Raw genomic sequence first — 19,964 nt, 5'->3', positions numbered from 1 at the left:
GTAGAAGCTATTAATGATGAAAAATGAATGAACAGTATATGTTAAATTTTTATTTCAAGTTTTAGCGCAAATGTGCAGATAAATATAATTTTTATTAGGCATTAATTGCACTTAGATAAATAAAAAGTTAGGATTTTGATATTTAAAACAAGATCTCAGTTCATTCACTGTGAACATATCACATCAAACTCATTTCAAGGAAAATGTTTGATCAGAAATATAGAATAGAATAGAATGCCAAAGACTCCATCAGTTTGATAACGTTCACGGGGGGAAGATGCCAAAATGTTAAGTACTTATTACTCCAAAATTACTTGAGGTGATCAAAGACTGCTGGAGGGAAAATTTGTGCATAGGATAACACCCATTCACAGATCTGCCATCACAATAGGCGCGATAACTAAAGCTGAATACGAATAATGACGTTATATCTGAGGTAAATCAGTGGTTTGCACAAATTAGAAATGCTAGAACATCGTTAGCAAAAATGAGTTAACCTTAATGGTGACTATATTAAAAAATCAAAATGATATATTTGACAACTTTTCATTGTAAATGAGATAAGGGGAAAGAAAAGGGATGAACCATCCACTGCTTTCCAATAATTACTGATTCAAGTGGAGGTACTGCCATTAATTACATTAACATTATGTGAGAAATATTAATTTTTTGGTAAATATCATAAAGTAAATAAATTCACCAATAGATCGAGTTTATTAGTTTTGTTTTTCCAAAAACTGAATAGTTAGTTCAACGAAGAAAAGAAGAGTGGATATGAAAGGACAGTTAAATGAAGTTAGTTATTAACTGTAGTTATTTTTCGTATTTCCCCGACTTGTGAAACATTTTGAGATTTAGCAACATCGCGTAATTACTTATCGCACGCTGTCTCCATTTACAACTAAGAATTTTACATTCGCCGTACGAAACGAAACCGTCCAGACCAAGCTACACTCTAACGTGGTATCCGAGTAATCGCTGGTGTCACTTAGCGAACTGTTAAAATAAGAATTAACACGCGGTATCATAAATTAAGTTGACGAACCGTCAATAAAGGAGACTTAAATCGGAATGGTACAATTTGATCCAGTTTAAAGAAAAATAAATTATTGAATTAAAAACTGGTGAGGTAGGTAGAAAAAGAATCGCGAGTGTCGTTATTATATTATAATTAGTGTTTCGGATTATCTATTCAACAAAAGTGAGATGGAAAGGAAAATTTCCTTGCAAGATTTAGCTAAAGAAGTCGAGGATAGAAGAGCGGTAAGAATTATTACCTTTACATATAACAGTAAAAAACAATATTTTGTAGATATTATTCGTTTTTCAAAATTTAATCAAATGACACAGCAAAATCAGTCGATTGATAATTAAAATATAATATTACACAATTAACAGGTAAAATAGCATGTACCCGCTCAAAAAATAATTATAATTCAATACAAAAATTATCTGAAAAAAGCACAGTTCTTCAAACAATAATTGATGATAAAATTTCAAGAGATCAAATATTACGAATGCTTCTGTTCTGCATTGTTAATTATCATCATACGTATTTGCTAATTTTCCTGTTTTCACTATCCATTTAATAGCTTGGTGTATGAGAAAAAATAATAAAAATTTTTTTATGAATAGTTAATATTATCAATTCAAAAGTTTAAATAAACCTAATGGTCTCAGCAGCCAGTAACTATACTATGTTGAAATAGATTCGCAGGTTATTTTGCTATAAGTATATGTTTGCCGGGATACTCTTTCATTATTTCATTGTCATTGTTTAGTTTGTCAGTAAAAGAACATAATACTTTGTGGTAAAATTTTATTTATCTTACATCAAATGCTACAATTGAGTTTAAGTATTAACGTATGCGTTCCATTAAAAACGAGGAAGGAAATATTGTATTCATTAGTAGATAGAATTGATTTTCTCCAAGTTCAATGTATGTAAAACAAGATCTCCGCATAACATTTTGTATAAAATTAAAAAATTCTTCGAATCCTATCGCATGTTTGGGTCATAAGGAAAAAGGATTTCTACTTGAGCATATCGTAAGTTTATGCGATCAGCTGAAGGGTTGTTTCGTTTGTTTCTTCAATATTTAAAGTTATTAACACCGTATACGGTTATCTTTAATTTTTATGAGTAGGCAGTGTAGAGGTTAGTCGAGTTTGGAGTGTTCGAAGAAGAAGAAACTAAACTAATGAATAGTTTTAAATTTGAAATATCCGCCTAAAACAAAACTCGACTACTCAAAATCTCGTCCTGGGCTAGAATCCGCGAACAGCTGATATATAACCTCAGATCTAAGTTTCCGAAAACCATCAAATCCTGTTCGTTCCTCTCGACGGACATTGTACATATGAATGAAAAAAAATTATAATCATAACCATATTTACACATTACATATACATTAGCACTACAAAATGTGTTCCAGAGAGTAATAAATTTAGAAAACATACCGAAGTATGTCAGAATTATCGTATGATATGGTTTAGAAATGTTTAATTTTTTTAATTTAATTAGTATTATTGATTCCTAAGATTGTATCTTGGAAATAAGAAGTTATTCAAGAAGTTAAAAACAACGACTTCCTCAAATTGTGAAAATCAATGCCATTCAGCTCCTGTAGCACTATGAACTTATAAGTATAGACTCAATAAAAAATCACTTTGAGTTGTTATAAGATAATAAGCAGTTATAGAATTTGGATCATATTCCAGCAAACCTATATCTACAAATCCTTTATCCAATATGAGATACAATGCGACCTTCACTATTTGGAAAATTTGAGCCAGTAGACAAAACTTATATATATATATATTTTGAAACAATTCATCTTGTCAAACATATCCGAAAATGTGTCCTCCATTTACTCATTCATATTAATATTTTTATTTTCTCTTCAATTTAATTCAATTTTTTTCTATATGAACGCAGGTTTTCTTTCGTTCTTCTCCGAAATGGATTCAAATTCATGTCAATTTGCCTTTTTTAATGCTTGTAGTAATGTACTAAAGGACCCAAAAACCATTAAAGTACCTACCAACCCAGCAAAGGAATGGTTAATATACTTACAATTATATCATATCCCATTGAAAATTGGCGAGACATCAAAGCTTTGTTGAGAAATAAAAGAGCTGAACAGTTAGAAAAGCTAAAAGAGAAAACAGGACATATTAAATCTCATGGAGGAGAGACGAAAACACAAAAACAATAATCATAATGAATACGAAAGAATAAAATTCACAAAGAAATCAAGGGAGCAAAGGAAATGAGGCTTCGAGAGTCCTGCAAAGAAATCAAACATCTTCAGACCATACGCGATAATTTCAACATGAAGGAACATGATATATCCAACAACTGTGAGGAGATTCGCGAATCTACTGACTGATTATACAGTTGAGCACGTTCTCGAATCCAAAGTTGAAAAATTAAAATCAAAACCAAGAAAAAATCCTTCACCGATGAAATTCCTATAGACGCTTTAAAACTACTTGAAGATAAAAGCATATCTGTTCTTCGACCAAGTCTACCAAACTCGGAAACTTCCCAGTGATAGGCACAAATAGATCCTCCTCATCTTACCCAGAGACAACAAAGAAGTGCAATGACTTAACCGATCAATTTACTCAATGATTCACACTTTGAACATAGAATTTATACCAAATGTGAACACAAAATTGGCAAAGAACAATTTGGATTTTGTAGTTCACTGAAGCCCTTTTCTGTATGAGGATACTACTATAAAAGAGTTGTGAGTTTCGAAAAAATACTTCTATAAGTTTCATCGACTTCGAAAAAGCGTTTGATCGAGTCAAACACGCAAAACTTTTCTAATGTCTTAAATCGTATAACGTATACTATCATGATATGGACGTTTTGATAAAGTTATATCATTGTCAAATAGCTAGGGTTCGCACCAGCAATGAAAATTTAGTGGTCCAAAAGGACCACCTAAGTTATGATTTAGTGGTCCAGAAATATAACGTGGTAGACAAAAGTAAAAAAATTAACATATGCATGCTACACGCACTTTTATACATATTTTTACGGCATATATAAATTCTTTTATGCAAAAACAGCACAGTAAATATAAAACATAGGTTTTTTTAAAAATATTTTGGGCGACAAATTTGTCTTCGATGTGTATGATTTTGGCGACATTTCTTGATGATTTGGCGACAATTGTCGCTATGTCGCCATGCTGGCGTGAACCCTACAAATAGCAGAAGTTAAGCTAAACCAATAAACAGCGGAGTAGAACAGGAATGTGTTTTATCTTCCCTATTCTTCAACGTTAACACAGAGAACACATTTCGCGAGGCAGGATAGAGGAAGTAAAGATAGGTGGCGAAATTATAAACAACGTAAGGTGCGCAGATGACACTGCTATAATTGCAGAAAACATGGAAGACGAGCAAATTCTTTTGGACAGAGTGGACAGGTGATCGAAGATGGATCCGTCTTTGGTTTATGATGTTATATTGTTATTTACATCATGGGTTATACAAATTGCGTTATTATCAATTTTCTAATAAGTTTTGAATTATTTTAGAATTACTAAATATTAGACTCAAAAGATAACTTGTTAACTCTAGAAAATACTTGTAGCGAATTACAAATAAAGGTGACCGCACTAATGCGGATAGTAGCATTGGTATAAAATCACGAATAAATTATCTACACTGTTAAATTCGTTTTATAAATATAGTATAGGAATAAAAATTATCTTTTTCTACGGCTATTATAATATTTACGTTTTTTTAATTCATTGCAAAAAGCGTGAAAAAAAGTACCGTAGCGGTTTTTGCGTTAAAAAGTGCCGTAACGAGCCATATTTTAACGCAATTATAAAATCTTTTTATAAAAATAGTGGGTTATGGACGCTTTCATTCTTATGTCAATTCGTTTCTTCGATAAACTGTCACACTTTTATTTCTTGATATTCCTTCAAGAAAATCGGTTTTGTGTCTAATTAAAAGTCTAGTAATAATATTAGTGATGGAGGGAAATAGTGAAGAAAGCTTAAACTACAACAAACTATGAATCTTCTCCCTGAGAAATCCAGGGAACAGTATTTAAAGGAAGTCTTCAACACTTTGGTCGACTTATTCAAAACCGAAAGGCAACCTAATGGTAAATAACGACGTAGACATCAGTAAAAACTCGAAACTCATTGCATATTTGAAAAATAAATCAGTTTGCTATAGATCCAAAAAATCTAAAACATTTTCCAGTGAAGAAATTAATAAGTTTCTGTTGCAAGCTCCAGACGATCATTATATCATGCGTGGCAGCAAAACAATTTTAATGTAAGCTTAAATTTTATTTGTAACATCTTTCAGATTGCTGTCAAAACAGATCATTTCCTTTTGCAATATATAAATGGAAAATGCAAAAATCAAGTTGTAGGTATCAATACTTTTTAAAAAATTATTGCAACATATTTGGAATTTACCTAATCCAAAAAACTACACTAGGTGTACATTTCGACGCTCTCCGGTATCTCTATTAGTGAATTCCGGTGATGATATAATTCAACTAAAGAAACACGGAGGGTGGAAATCCAACACAGCTGCGGAGGGTTACGTAGACCATCAATAGCAAACAAAATGGATTCCGCAGTAAAAATTTTAACAGGAACTACTAGTTCGACAAGCAACATTGTAAATGTTCGCGATCCTATCAACAATCCACTACTAATAGTTCTGATACAACTATAGGCGATGTTATTTCTTTGAACTCATTAAATATTGCCAATTCAAGTACCAATAGTAATGTAACTTCTTCTTCACTTCAAATTAATAATGCTCACAGTTGTACTTTTAATATTTGTATTACAAAATAACAATTGATAAAAGCGTTGCCGAATTTTTTTAAGTCTACGAACGTAGAAAAATTTTTGTATTAAACTCGTGAGTAAAATAAGTTTTATCACTCGTAGGAATTGCCGTCTTATTCGTGATAAAAAGTATTAATTTACTCAATGTTGCATAAATAACTACTTCTAATTTCGACTAATACAGTTATATAATAAATTTTGCTTTAGTTTTATTCCTTACCATAAAATACTAAGGTATTCATAAATAATGACAAAAATACTTTAAATTATGTTGAAAGACGATGGGTTGTCCTTCAAAGGCTCCAAACGGACGATACACTTTTATCCTAACAAGCGCGTAAAAAGGTCATTTAACATGTAAAAAGAAATACTTTTCCAAATTGGACAAAAGCAAACGTACCTTAATTGGATAGAAGATATAACAATGCAACAAAATATGATTCATCAAAAAAACTGAATGGAATTTTATATGTTTAATCAAAATGTAGACGTACACATTATGCATAATTAGTTTTTAAAAACTGGTTTATATATGGAACTTTTTCGTAACACTTAATAAGTAATTGATTACGGAAAAATCCGTTGTAGAAATATATTTAATGAATCAAGGTACAAATAAACTTTCCCGACAAATTTTGTTCGATTTTACAATGTTCGAGTTACAGCTTAGCCTGACTTCACTTCTTGAAAATGGGCTTTTATGTTAAATTGAATTTCCATAACATAAGGAGGCTTTTGTTATGGCGTTATATTTTTCTGTATAATCATTTTAAGTGAGAATTGAACAATTTATTGCAAATGCGTTTGCGTGATTCGAGCATAATAATAAAAAATTATATATTACGAATAAACTATTTTACGGAACAAAGCTATTTTTCGATTTGTTACATTTTCCCATGAATTCGCAATAAACAAATTTTGACACAATAATAAAGCAAAAAGCCATTAATTGTATATTTGGTATAAGTAAGTAAATCCTAATTTAAAAAGAGTGAGATACTGTCTATTCTATTTACATTAAACCTCCAATTAGTATGAAAGATTACACAGCAAGAAATCTGTAAATGACGCCAATTTACATCACCCACTGGTTTGCCCTATTCTCTGAGCAAAATGGTCACTTACCATTGAGCACATAAGCTTTGAAAACGTAATTGAAAAAATTTATATCTTGATTTGAAAAACTTAACACGATAACACGGATATGCAAAAAGTGCATCTGTCTATAGCACAATCAAAAATGGGTCTGCCACGTATTAATTGAGTTTTGAATTTGATGATTAGAAACGGAATATGAGTAGATATAAATAATGAAATTCTGTTATAATCTGATTTGATTATATATATTTATAAAGTTTAATTTAAAGACATGTCTTAGAACTGTATCAAAATAGCGGCTATTACTTTTTGCATATATTTCAACTAGTTATCTCGTATCCTCATGTTTCGGCTCAAAAGAAGGATAAATTTGAACTCGTTAGAACTTCTGCTACTGCTCTCACTGTTTAATATGGTTTTCTTTGACTTCAAAAACAGCTAAAAATATGCCAGAATTGGATAAATTAACTAGATAAATGGACTTAAAGTTTGGTAGTCTCTGCAAAGACTCTCTGCAAATGAAACGAGTGCCAAATTTGTTCCGACACTTTTATTTAATCAACAAAAAAATCATTCAATCATTTGCTCAAATATGAAAGATCCCATTTCCAAAATCGTTACAAAATAAGAAAATTGGCTCTGATGCTATGACCTTAAGACAAAAGTTTTCAATGAAAAACCAATAAAAAACATTACTTTTAAAATACCCGTCAGTCAAGGTCAATATTTCTGATTGTGAGTGCGTATTACATCGGTCCAACGAAAACAATTTTAAACTGCAAATTGTACAACGTGTACAACGTGGGCTCTGCATCGTTCACGAAACGTTAACAAAAAAAAATGGACCAAATACCTTTTTCTTCATCATGATAATCCTCCATGCTGCTTTTGATTTGTGAGTTTTTGGCAACTTAACTTTTTCTTGTTTGTTCACGTACACCGTACTAATCAAATTTAGCACAAATATGCCTCAATGTATTTGTTTTAATATTATTCTTAACATTGAGGAGACTATAATAAAGATGAGGAAAGATAGAAGCCTTGCAGGCATGCATTTAACGCGGGGACAATTGGGTTTCTAGCAGACTGCATACTTTTATGTTACCAAATTCGTCGTTTTTTCTATTCCCCTCGTATTTGTACTAATACAATTAGTTTTCAGTTAAAATTTTCATAATGTATATATTTTATTATATATAATAATATATTAAATATTCTGTATTTTAGTTTGAAACGGGGTCACGTTTATTATTTTGTTTGGATTCAAAACTTACTTACTGAATAGTTTATTATTTCTAAAATTACAATTATTTTATCAATAAATTTTGTCGTAAATTCACATTCAAACAGCTTTACGATCTGAAATGAACAGAGGAAGAACTGAAATTTCATGAAAATATCAAAATTTTATAACATTACTGAATATCTATATACAAAAACTTCCAAATTAAATCTGAAATTAAAAATATTCAAAATTCAAATTGTTGTTTATAAAGGTGAATTAAAACTATTTTAATTTTGTTGATTCTAAACTGTTTAGGAATCACTTAAAAAGTAGCCCACGTTTCTATCAGCAAAATTAATAAACTGATAATAATTTAATAATGAATTTTCATTTATGAGTAATATTAAGGCCAAATTCCATCTAGCTTGTTAACTTGTTAAAATCCAACGGTTTTTAGTTGCTTATAAACTTAATTCATACATTCAAATAATATAAACATACACACATGTTCATTTGAAAACAAAAAAAAACGCATTAAAAAGAAAACAAATCGGAATAAACAAAACAGTCTAGACAGGACAATATTAATTGTTTGAATCGACAATAGCCTTTCTTCTGATTAGTGTCGAATGTAGTGGAATTTTTTAAAGATACAATGGATTTAATGAGAAAGTAAAACTAATTAACTATGCAGAATTTGTTTCCGGTATCTCATTACATTAAATATTAATATAAAAGGCTACTCTGTCCCTAACCTAGAGCTAACAACATTGCATTTTTAAATACCATACACAAATTAAATCGCTCTTATCACAGAATAAATAGTGGTACATACGATTTGCCAACAAAATATTAATTTGGCTATACCAATTTGTCAACGTCTATGATACATAACTTTGTATGAATCATTTTTTATACTTTCTGTTCCTTCTCTTAAGATAAAATGTACCTACACAAATCTGACGAATAAGATTGTGTAATATCAGGTTCTAGAGTACGTCGTATAGCATTTAGAATGAATTATAGACATCAGCTCATTCCAGGAGTTTGGTTTATATGAGAATAATACAGATTCATTCTGAAAACGAAAGATGCTACGAGGTGGAGATCTTCTTTAGGAATTTTCCTAATGATTCTAAGAGTACCAACGAAAGTTGTTTTCCTTCCAAGGAATTAGTTGTACAACGACATTTACCTAAAATCAAGTACATTTAGAAACATAAATCATTATTCATAGTTATATTTCTATAATTTATTTTTATATAGAATTTTATTTCTAAACTAATATTAGTAATTCAAACCATCATCACAGAACCCCTTTTACAAGTTTATAGAAATAACGAACTGTATGAGGCATCGGGGTGAAAGAATTTTACCGAAAACTGTGATCTATACTTTCTTTTCAATCAGACATATTGACTTTATAATATAATTAGGAATTCAATAACTATTTTTCTAGGATTGTGTTTATTAAATATTATTTTGACTTCATAACAATTGTTGAGCATATTATATAGAAATTGTTTAGTAGGATTTTATATTTTATTATGTATTTGTAATATTATGAAACATAGTTTAAAACCGATAACTCGATGTTAGATATCAATCTAGATGTAAAAACACTGGTCGATAATTCTTCAAGATGACTTAAAGCCGGTACTACACGATTCGTCCAACATACGCGTTCTAACGAATGGCTGAACATTAGTCGAAGGATGGAATCTTACTTAAACTCTAAAGAAATGGAAACGTGGCAAAAAAGTTATAAACAGCATTCAACATATATGAATTCTTTTAGTTGTACAAACAAGTGCCGGTTCCAACTTTCTTCCAAAGTTGGGTGCTCCTTTTACGCTGGTAAAGAAAATCGACTTTCCATGGCCAATGTTGGAAGCAAAACATTCGTCGAATAACATGCGCATTACGACCACACGATGCGTCTAATCATACCAGCGTCCAACTTAGGTAAAATTGGACACATCATGTGGTACCGCCATAAAAGCAGTGCAACAGCGATACGATTTCGATATGTCATAAGCAGGTGACAAGGAGCTGTTCCACCAAAACAACGTGTTTTCTACATTCAGTACATACAAGTTTTCGTTGCTGCTGAAGAACCAAAACCCAGGAAAGTTCTTAATTTTACCGGATGTTAAAAAAACTGCATAAGCTTTCTCGGTCATATCTCTTCTAGAATATTCTGCTAGTTTCTAATTATATAAGCAATGATAGTTTCCAACAGCAACTACTAATTTTCCACGAGGGTTAAACATGGTAGATATAAGCTGGTGACATCGTGTCGCTGCTGCGTTCCTTTGATAAGACAATGGTCTCAAAACTATAAACATAATTTCACAATATAAATTCCAGCCAGCCTAGTACTATGACACATGTTAATAATCAGTTTTCCCCTCGTAGTTTTTGTAGCGTACCACCTGGCACACTCAGTAATCATTTGTCAAGTGGTAGACTTTGATTAATCACAAAACTGTATTGTTAACTATATGACACATCTAGATCGTTCAATTATAAATTCATTTTCAAATGTTTAAACATATTTGAAACGAAACAAGCGTAGCGTTTTAATAAATAAAAATCAAAATATTCCTATTATACTTCAAAATTAAGAGATGCACCTACATTTTTGACTAGATTAACATGAGATACATATTTAGAAAAGATAATGTCAGAGGATTATAACAATTTTGGATTTGCCCCTGCACAAAGTTCGAGAACATTTAAATGGTTAATTTTATATCTAGATCAATGAAATTGGTCATTTGAGAAAGACCTTATATCCAAAAAAGTAAACTTGTAAAAAAACCAGCTGGTCCATAATTTAACATGATATATTTTTTGAATCTATTTATGTTTCTGCGGAGGTTTGGTAAGATAATTCAACCATAATAAACGATGTTGGAGATGGGTTGTTTTTCAATTAAGTATCTGAAAGATAAGTTAATAGGTATAGAAAAAAAGTCAAATTAATAATAAATATTAGTATTTTATTTTTCAAATGATATAGATACATTTTTCAAACATTGTTTTTCAAAACACTGCGATGTCTTCTTGTGTTCATAGATCTTGTTGATTTTGATAAGTATAGATACATTTTTGCGAGTTGATGTTGGAAGTTCTGGCAAACCAGTTCCTGGGTTTTTCCAGTCGAAAATTTGTTTATTGAGTCCACCAATTTAGATGTTCACTTAAATTTGACTTAAATGAAACTTCGTAAAAGCTGTTATGATTATTTAATTGGACATAAAATGTTACTTAAATGACTCAATTATTGAACACTCATTTTGTGGCCATCAAGAAGTTGGGAATCAAACGAAAAATGAGCAGTTTCTGTGTCACTCATTTACTGTTTTTATACTGTGAATTTGACAGATAACAACAAAAACGTGGTGGAAACTAATAATATAGTCCTGCTAACGTAATTGTTTCAACCTATTAAAACATTTTCGTTAAAAATGGTAGAGATTACAACTACATCAACATCTTTAACTTAACATCATTATAATAAACTTTCCAGCTGTGACAATCTAGAAATGTTAATTTTCAATAAATTTAATTGAACTATGTATTGAACTTATGAAGAAACTAACTTCAATATTTTTTATTAGAAAACAAAAAACACAAACATTGATAATAGTCAATAGCAAAATTGTTATTGTTATTACTTTTTCAATAATTAGTAACTTATTTACATTTCGTATATCGTGTTATTATTACTTATCACGTGCATGCCGACAGTTACGAAAAAATAACAAAAAATCGATAATCAAAACACACTGCCACCCAATTTATTCGGTGAACGTGTATAACAATCTATTATAAACATTCAATTAATATAAAATAAAAGGGAGCTGTAAAGTTTTTATGAATATTTGGCATTTCCAAAGTAAAAGTGATTTTAGCGAAAAATTCTGTTATCTGTATCAGAAAAAATAGTTCATTATTGATTAGTTGGCTTAATATAAATTCCAAACAAAGAATTTGTGATACTGAAATAACATCAAAAGCTCATAAAATCATCTACGAGGATGGTTCCAGAAGTTCCTTTCATCTATACAGCATATGTTTCAAGTTTAAAGACGTTCCTCCACTGTTTGGTGCTTTTGTATTTACCGATAAATTTATTAATGTAATAACTATATATCCCCTTTACAAATTTAATTTTGAAACAATTATGGTGAGGTCGAAAGTCATGTTCCCCTCCTATTCAAGCTCACGCGTAATTAATAAAAATATTATGATATTCATATTGTCTAACTACACTAACTATTTATTAAACAATTTTTACTGACGTGTCAAAAAGTCAAAATGGGACAAACAAACAGGTAAAGGTAACATTTAGGTTACACGATTCATGTTCAATTTATACATCAGAAATGTTTGCCATTTGGCAAGCACTTCTGTATATTAGGAAAAAAACGTTGGTGACAGTGTAATAATAAGCGATTCGAAATCATCCATAGAATCCGTTGCAACAAAAAGCATAAAAAACTTTAAAAACACACTAATGTGGAATATTAAAAACTGCTTGTGGATATTTAGTCTATTAAATATAAAACTTACTTTTATATGGACTAAAGGGCATGCTGGTATTGAAGGGAACGAAATTGCTGATCAACTCGCAAAAGAAGCAATTGGAAAAAATAATATAGAAAAATTTTACAACATCCAAGACATACTTTGACATTGTTGATGTTTAACAAAATCACGTTACGTCTTTTCTGTAAACTGGGACAAAAAATCGTGAGGATAAAATGATTAACCGTTCATAAATAAATAAAAACGTTTCACAAATAATGATCACTAGTTTATATTTTGACCTTGCTACTAGACTGAAATGTCACCATACTCAATACAAAATCAACACTATAGAAGAAACTCAAATAAGAATAGATCGCGTTATTTTTTAACAAACCAACAAAATTGTGTCGTTGAAACCTACCAGTATTTTTTTATATAATTAGCTATTAAATGTAATTTACTGTCCTACAATTGGAATAGCAAACATCACCTTTATGGCAATATAATTAGCAATTGATAACATGATTATATTTAACAACTGTCTGTCAACAATGAATTGATTCAAGGGAAATATAACACTCGTGACATAGAAGACGTAAATATAAAATCACTCTTATTCCTTCTTTAGGTAAAACTATTCAACCAAAAAAGATCCAAAGCTCATCTAATTGAAACCGTCATTTTCATTTTGTTTGGCACCTACTAGTTAAGGCAACGCTAATTCTAAAGTTAAGAATTTTCTCTTCTTTTATATAAACTTCGGATAAATCAAAATAATAAGGATTTTTTTTATGATGAGCTTGTGTTATGTTAGATTTTGTGAGTGAGAAAGTTTGTGAAATGGAACAATTTCACGAACAAAATAAAATCACTTTGACACACACAATGTCATTATACTTCAAATGTCATCATCCAAAACTGTACTTCCGGTTTCTAATAGTTATGATAATACTGAAGATTCTAGTAATCCGTTGCGAAGCTCAGTAATGTCACTAGGCATTAATGTTAGCAATTGTAATTCCTAAAATTATTATCAGGATGGATTTTGTCAGATTTTAACATAAGAAAATTTAGTGTTAAAAATATTTTTAACGCGCTTCTTCGTAAACAATCACTTTTAACACTTTTGGCTGTCATTAAACTTGTCACTTTTAATGGCAATTGCACAAAAATGATTCCTCGTTCTCATGACAACGAGGGCGATAGAAAGTTCAGCCACAGAAATGTGGAATACGGCCAACTCGGCCACGTTATAGGGTGCTATTTTAAAACAAAAAAAAATGAATTACGTAATATAAAAATAATCCAGTTGAGTGAGGAAAATTGACCAATATAGTTGTCAGATTGATATATGTAATATATATAACAGAATTTAAAAAGTTCAAAAGTCATGACAGAAATGGTAGCTCAAAACTAAACATTGTAAACTATTATATCAAATTATTCACATAACAGAAAACCAAGCAACCGATTTTACGAACTGAAACTTAACCTAACCTAACTTATGACAGTTTTCGGCCGAATTTACCAGTGAATTTTAAACGATCTATGTGAAACCGTAGGTCAGGTAATCAGTTTGGTCTAATTTACTTCCTCGGGGTAACACAACTACATCGGTTATGAATTGGAGAACTAGTTAACATATGAATTGAAAACAGAAGAAGCATATAGTTTTCCAATTTTCTCAATACGTCGACTATTCCCTTAGGTCAAAACTATATTGTCTTAAAACGATACCACTCTATTTGATATACGATGTGTAATCAATAGAAACTGTAAATTATTTTATTAAAAACGAAGTACCTAAAGATTGCTTTAATTTCTTAGAAAGTATTTCCCTTGGATAGCAATTCACTCCTTCCAACGTTGAATTCATGACTTGGAAGTATTTTTGCTTCATTCGGAGTAGCTTCCATGTTACAATTATTCAGAAGTAAACGTACATAATTTTGCAAACATTTTAGATTTGAAGCTGCTTTATTATCACCATAGAGAGATTCTAATATTTCGTGAACTTGAAACAAAAATGAAAAGGAATACGTTGCTCAAGATCCATTAGTCACAATAGCGACACTACAAATACGTTCTCAATAAAAAATCTGACAAGCCGCAATGGATTCACATGCTGGTATCAACTCTGAGGGTATGATACGTAGTAGATGAAGATAATTGCGAATATATGAATTCATTCACAATGTTTTTTCAATCTAACAACTAATCAAAACAAATATTATATTTTACAACTATTTTGAAATTAAAAGCACATGAACATCGATTTGCAATAATAATATTTTTCTATTCATACAGCCACCATTAAGAATCCTCTCTGTCACCTCTTACCACGTAATACTACATCCCAGTGTGGGTCTCCTCAATAATGGACCTTCTTAGTATTTTGTCCATTGAACTTGGAGCACCATTTTATAATTCGCATAGTTTGGAGATCAACCGTGACATTGTCCAACCAACTCATTTTTGACCACTCTTCACATCAAATTATAAATTATACGAAAACATGTTTCATTACCGAGGAAACTTTTATAGGAGTTTTATTTGTTTCGAAAAGTAAATTGCGTAATATCTGGAAGAGGGTCTGCTCGTTGTATGATCGCACCGCTCCCTAGCTACTACCTACTGATGAACACCCCATTATGCTACCATCCATTGTTGCGAAGTGAGATCAGTCTTCTTCAATCTGAATGATTTAGTATTGGTAACGTCCATCGCAAGATAAGTGCAATGTACAGTGAAACAATCGACACTATGAATTGTTAATATCAGTCTCTATTCACTTCTCCAACTTGAGTTGACTGAGTTTACCAAGTGATCTTAGAGACACGAAAGATTACAATGAGTGAAATTTCCACAGAAGTTCAATATAATTTAGGGAACAAAATTTCAACACAGAGTTAGAATACTGAATAATGAAGCGAATAGAGCGAGTCCTAACGCTTTAAACGCGATATGACAATGAGGGAAACAGTTTCTAAAAGTATATCTCTACGGAAATTTTATAGTTATGGTGCCACTCCCTCTAATCAAAAAAAGTTTAAACACAGTGTTGATGAGTTTTAGGAGGAGAAACAGCTGCTTCATATCGAACAAAGTAACAAAGGAAATTTATAGTGGGACCCTGCGTCGCCTTATGAAGCGATACATGACAAACAAAGAGACATGCTCATAATAGAAGCATGATCCAGAACCTCGTGGTTAAGCTACCAACTAAGAGGTTAAAGAGGCTCTAAGGTCCTATCTGTGCTTATTGGCGGCAAACACGTTTCCAGTGAGTAGTCTATCAAATACAATAATTTGAGAACCTCTGGATTATGCTTATGATAAACATACTGGAATAACTTGAAGCGAATAAGATTTCAATAATTATATATTTTTGATAAGCTGTTGTTTTTGATATAGCACATCGTTCACAAACACTTGCCTTTGTTCTTTTTCTTTAACTGTAATTGCCCTATAACATTTTCTAGTTCAAAGCTTTTTCATTTGACCTGATAGTTTTGTCAATTAAAACTAATTATTTACAATTGTAGACAGATAAGAAATAGGCAAACAACTTATTCAAAGTCATCGTGCTCAGTGTCATTCTCAGTCAAGTTAATGATAATTCTATTCAAGGCTGTGACATTTTTCATATAGTTATTTCCAATGATATATTATGTTGAATGCATTTTCCAGTTCGAACAAGATTTTTTAATTCCCTAATTATTAGGATATTATTCCCACACCATAAAGGATTTATTTTCATTAAATTATGAACATTATTCTACCCAAACCTCGATTCGTACTTTAAAAATCATGTTTTACATAATAGAAAAGAAAATTAAACGACAAAATGTATGACTTTTTTTTCTTTAAAATCTGTCGCTACAAATTTATTCATTAGTTTTAATAATAATTTCATTTTTTTGTCACAGCTGTGTCTATTAAATAATTAAACTGGTGTCGTCGAACGTTACATTTTAATTACATCTGACTTATTTATGGTCTCATAGCTTAATGTAAAATTTTATTCGTGTTAATACAGATTTCATCTTGGTACGAAGTTTTAAGGTAGACAAATAAAAACAAATTAATGTTTTTCAAAATATTCCCCATTAAGATCAATATACTTTTGCATGGATTTGAACCATTTATTGTCGAACCGTTTTTTCCATTCCTACTGAGGTAGCTCCAAAACATGTAACCTTTTTGACTCACCAATTCGATACTTTGACTCTTCAAAAACGCTTTTGTTTGAACTGATGTGTGATGGAGAATTATTCGTCTTACACTTCTAGCAAACCATTCAGAATTGACCGTTACACATAGGTCTAATGGAACGGCGGCAACATGTGCAATTATTCCGAAAAAACACCGACCATTTGCTTCGAAGTGCTTGTGAAAGACCTACACAATCGATTGTAGTCACGATCTTATAGATGTCTTTTGAAGCGCGGCGATTGAATTCGGGAAACCAGCGAAACACGGTGTCTCGAGATGGTGCTTCATCAACAGAAGGCGAAGTGGGATGATCGGCACATTGTTGTTACTTTAATCCACTTCCAAAGTCATAGAAAATCATCGCACGAAAATGTTGGTGATTTGATTAAATTTTTTTACCAAGAAGTACCTGTAAATAACTCAAAAATATCAAACTTTATGATGGTAATGTGAACTAGTCTGAATACCACGAGGAGCAACCTCTCAAAGGTAAAAAAACTGGCTTGCTTATGTGCCACCGAGGCCATGAAATCTTGCCCAACAACTGTACTAGAAGTGATTCTAAATCTCCCATCTCTCCACATAATTCTGGAAAGCGTAGCAGAGAAAATATCACTTAGAATATTCACAAACGGAATAATCAAAGAGAACCCGTACCTAGATAATGACTAACCCTAGGACATATCTCAGGACATCAGAAGTATCTGTACTCAACTCAAAAATGTAAAACTTTATGATGGTAATGTGAAATTTGACATAATCACATTAGATAGATCGTAATCCCAAAATAACTTTATGGAAGTGATGATACCTATTTTCAAGATACCGAAAATCTCCACTGGTTTACTTTAATCCAACTTGATGTTTTGACGCTTTTATTTTGCTGGGTAGAATAAGAGAAATAGCAGTCCATGTAACTATATGATGTAAAGTTCATTTTTATTATAAAATTTTTTAACTTCATGTAGTAGTAATTGTATGTGTTCGAGTAATTTATCTACATATCTACAATAAGGTAACGCATTCTCTTATTATCGATATCAAGGATTATGTTTTCGAAATTGCATAGATTTGAATTTAATCTAATAAGTAGTTGTTTGTATTCACGAAGCATATAAAATTAGAATATGAGCTAAATTTAAACCTCCGTTTATTAATTAATTTAACTTCGTTTATGTAATGACCTCTCCCAAAAAAAACCCATTATACAAACTTTAAACAAACAGTCGAAAATAATCACCTATGCTTGTGAAAGCCAAGACGTTTGTGTATTTTTCTAGACACGTTTGTTTCCCCTTTCAACATATTTCTCAAATTATTCAAAACAAAACTATAGTGGTGTATAAAGAATTTTGATCAAAAACACATATTAAAATATTTTCAACATGATTAATGAACAAAATTAAGGTAATGTATATATCTGTTCATCAGAATGTATAGCCTATTCCAAGAAATTCTGTCGGATACTTAACTGTAATAATAGTTAATAATCCCAAGCAACTAGTACAGGTGAATACTCAGAAAGCCCTAAATTACTCAGATAATTATAACAATAAAATAATATTTAATGGAACGATATTAATTTGCTTTTAAAGATTTGTTTCGACATTAAGTGCTTTTAAATATACCGGATAATATAATACGATCAAACAACATTTAATATTGAGATTTGTTCATGATACTATGTTTAAATCTGTGGATCATACAACACTGCGACTATCTCCATACTATACTATATGAGAAGGGAACCGCTCATGCACAAGATGTGTAACTAAGAACAGTGCTGAACTCCTGGAAACTACAACATCAGACCTACCAACGAAAACTCCAACCTCATTTAATCATTAGGAGCTACCCGGTCCTCCTGATTTAGTATTGCTCTCTTTCCCTTGTCCTGTTTATGCCTGACAGGCTTTTCTGTTATGTTTTATCTCCTCACTTTTTCTTACGAGTCCCGTATCTCCTTTCTTTCGATGATTTTTTTATGGTACCCTAAAGGATATTGTGCAAGATCCCTCCAAAGCTACGCCCACTTTGCATACCAGAAGAAGCTACAAAAAATGTCGTACATTTGCACTTACTGATACATATAGAATTTAACTATATTATAAACTACTCCTCGAAATATATTTACCCCATGATAGAAAAAAACATGCAAAAAGGGTTTTTGGAAACTGTTGGCGAATTAATCCGATCATGATATGAATGATTGAAACATAATCTGGATCCAGTTCATTATCCTTTGTGTGATAGGGACTTATCTATTCCAGAATATCGTGGGTAAATGATATCACCTGAAGAGTTATTCCGTTTTTTTAAGCTTAAAAGTTTCTGATTTATTCTCGTGAACAGAATAATGAACAAGTTACTGAGGCTTGCGATTTTTTGTACTTTTAGACACAAAAATACACACCAAAATCGCTGCTCAATTATTATTAAAACATGTAATAACTATTACACAACCTCAATAGAGGTATAGATGTTTGAGAATACACTCCGTGACATGGTTCAAAGAGGACTCAATTATACAAAATGGTGGTGTCGATCGGTAGGGTTAAATTTCAATCCGAACAAGACCTAATTTCCTTCACTAGGAAAAAAAACTCAAGCTTAAGCCCATCAAGCTTAAGCCCATCAAGCTGTAAGCATGTGATAGAGTGGAAAACAGAGGGGAAATATCTGGGACTCACACTAAACACTTGAATTTTTCTGGAACAAACATGAAAAAAAGATAATCACCAAAACCACAAAAGCCCTTATGGTGTGCAGAAACTTTACAACGAGGAATTGGGGTTGTAACCCAAAGATGGATGCGACCATAAAATCTTACCCAACAACTGCACTAGAAGTGATTTTAAATTTCCCATCTCTCCACATAGTTCTGGAAATCGTGGCAGAGAAAACATGACTTAGAATGTTCAGAGACGGAATCATCAAAGAAAACCCGTTGAAACGGATATCTAAAGCACTGAATTTTTCATACGAATGTGTTCATCATATAGTTCAATTTGGACAAGGAAAAAATTGCTGCAAAATTGATCTCC

At 31.2% G+C, this 19,964-nt stretch overlaps 1 protein-coding gene across 1 annotated transcript in view; it reads left to right on the top strand.

Moving 5' to 3' along the window:
- Positions 1 to 912: 912 nt before the first annotated feature.
- Positions 913 to 19,964, top strand: part of LOC130891485 (uncharacterized) — a 60,785-nt gene continuing 41,733 nt past the window's right edge. The window contains exon 1 of the mRNA XM_057796273.1: positions 913 to 1,263. Within this exon, the coding sequence (XP_057652256.1) occupies positions 1,207 to 1,263 (57 nt within the window). The 5' untranslated portion in view covers positions 913 to 1,206. The remainder of the gene's footprint in view (positions 1,264 to 19,964) is intronic.

Source organism: Diorhabda carinulata, chromosome 3 (assembly GCF_026250575.1).
Source record: "Diorhabda carinulata isolate Delta chromosome 3, icDioCari1.1, whole genome shotgun sequence".
NCBI classification, from domain to species: Eukaryota; Metazoa; Arthropoda; class Insecta; order Coleoptera; family Chrysomelidae; genus Diorhabda; species Diorhabda carinulata.
Note: the sequence above shows the minus strand (reverse complement) of the source record. Positions and strands in the feature narration are given on the sequence as shown.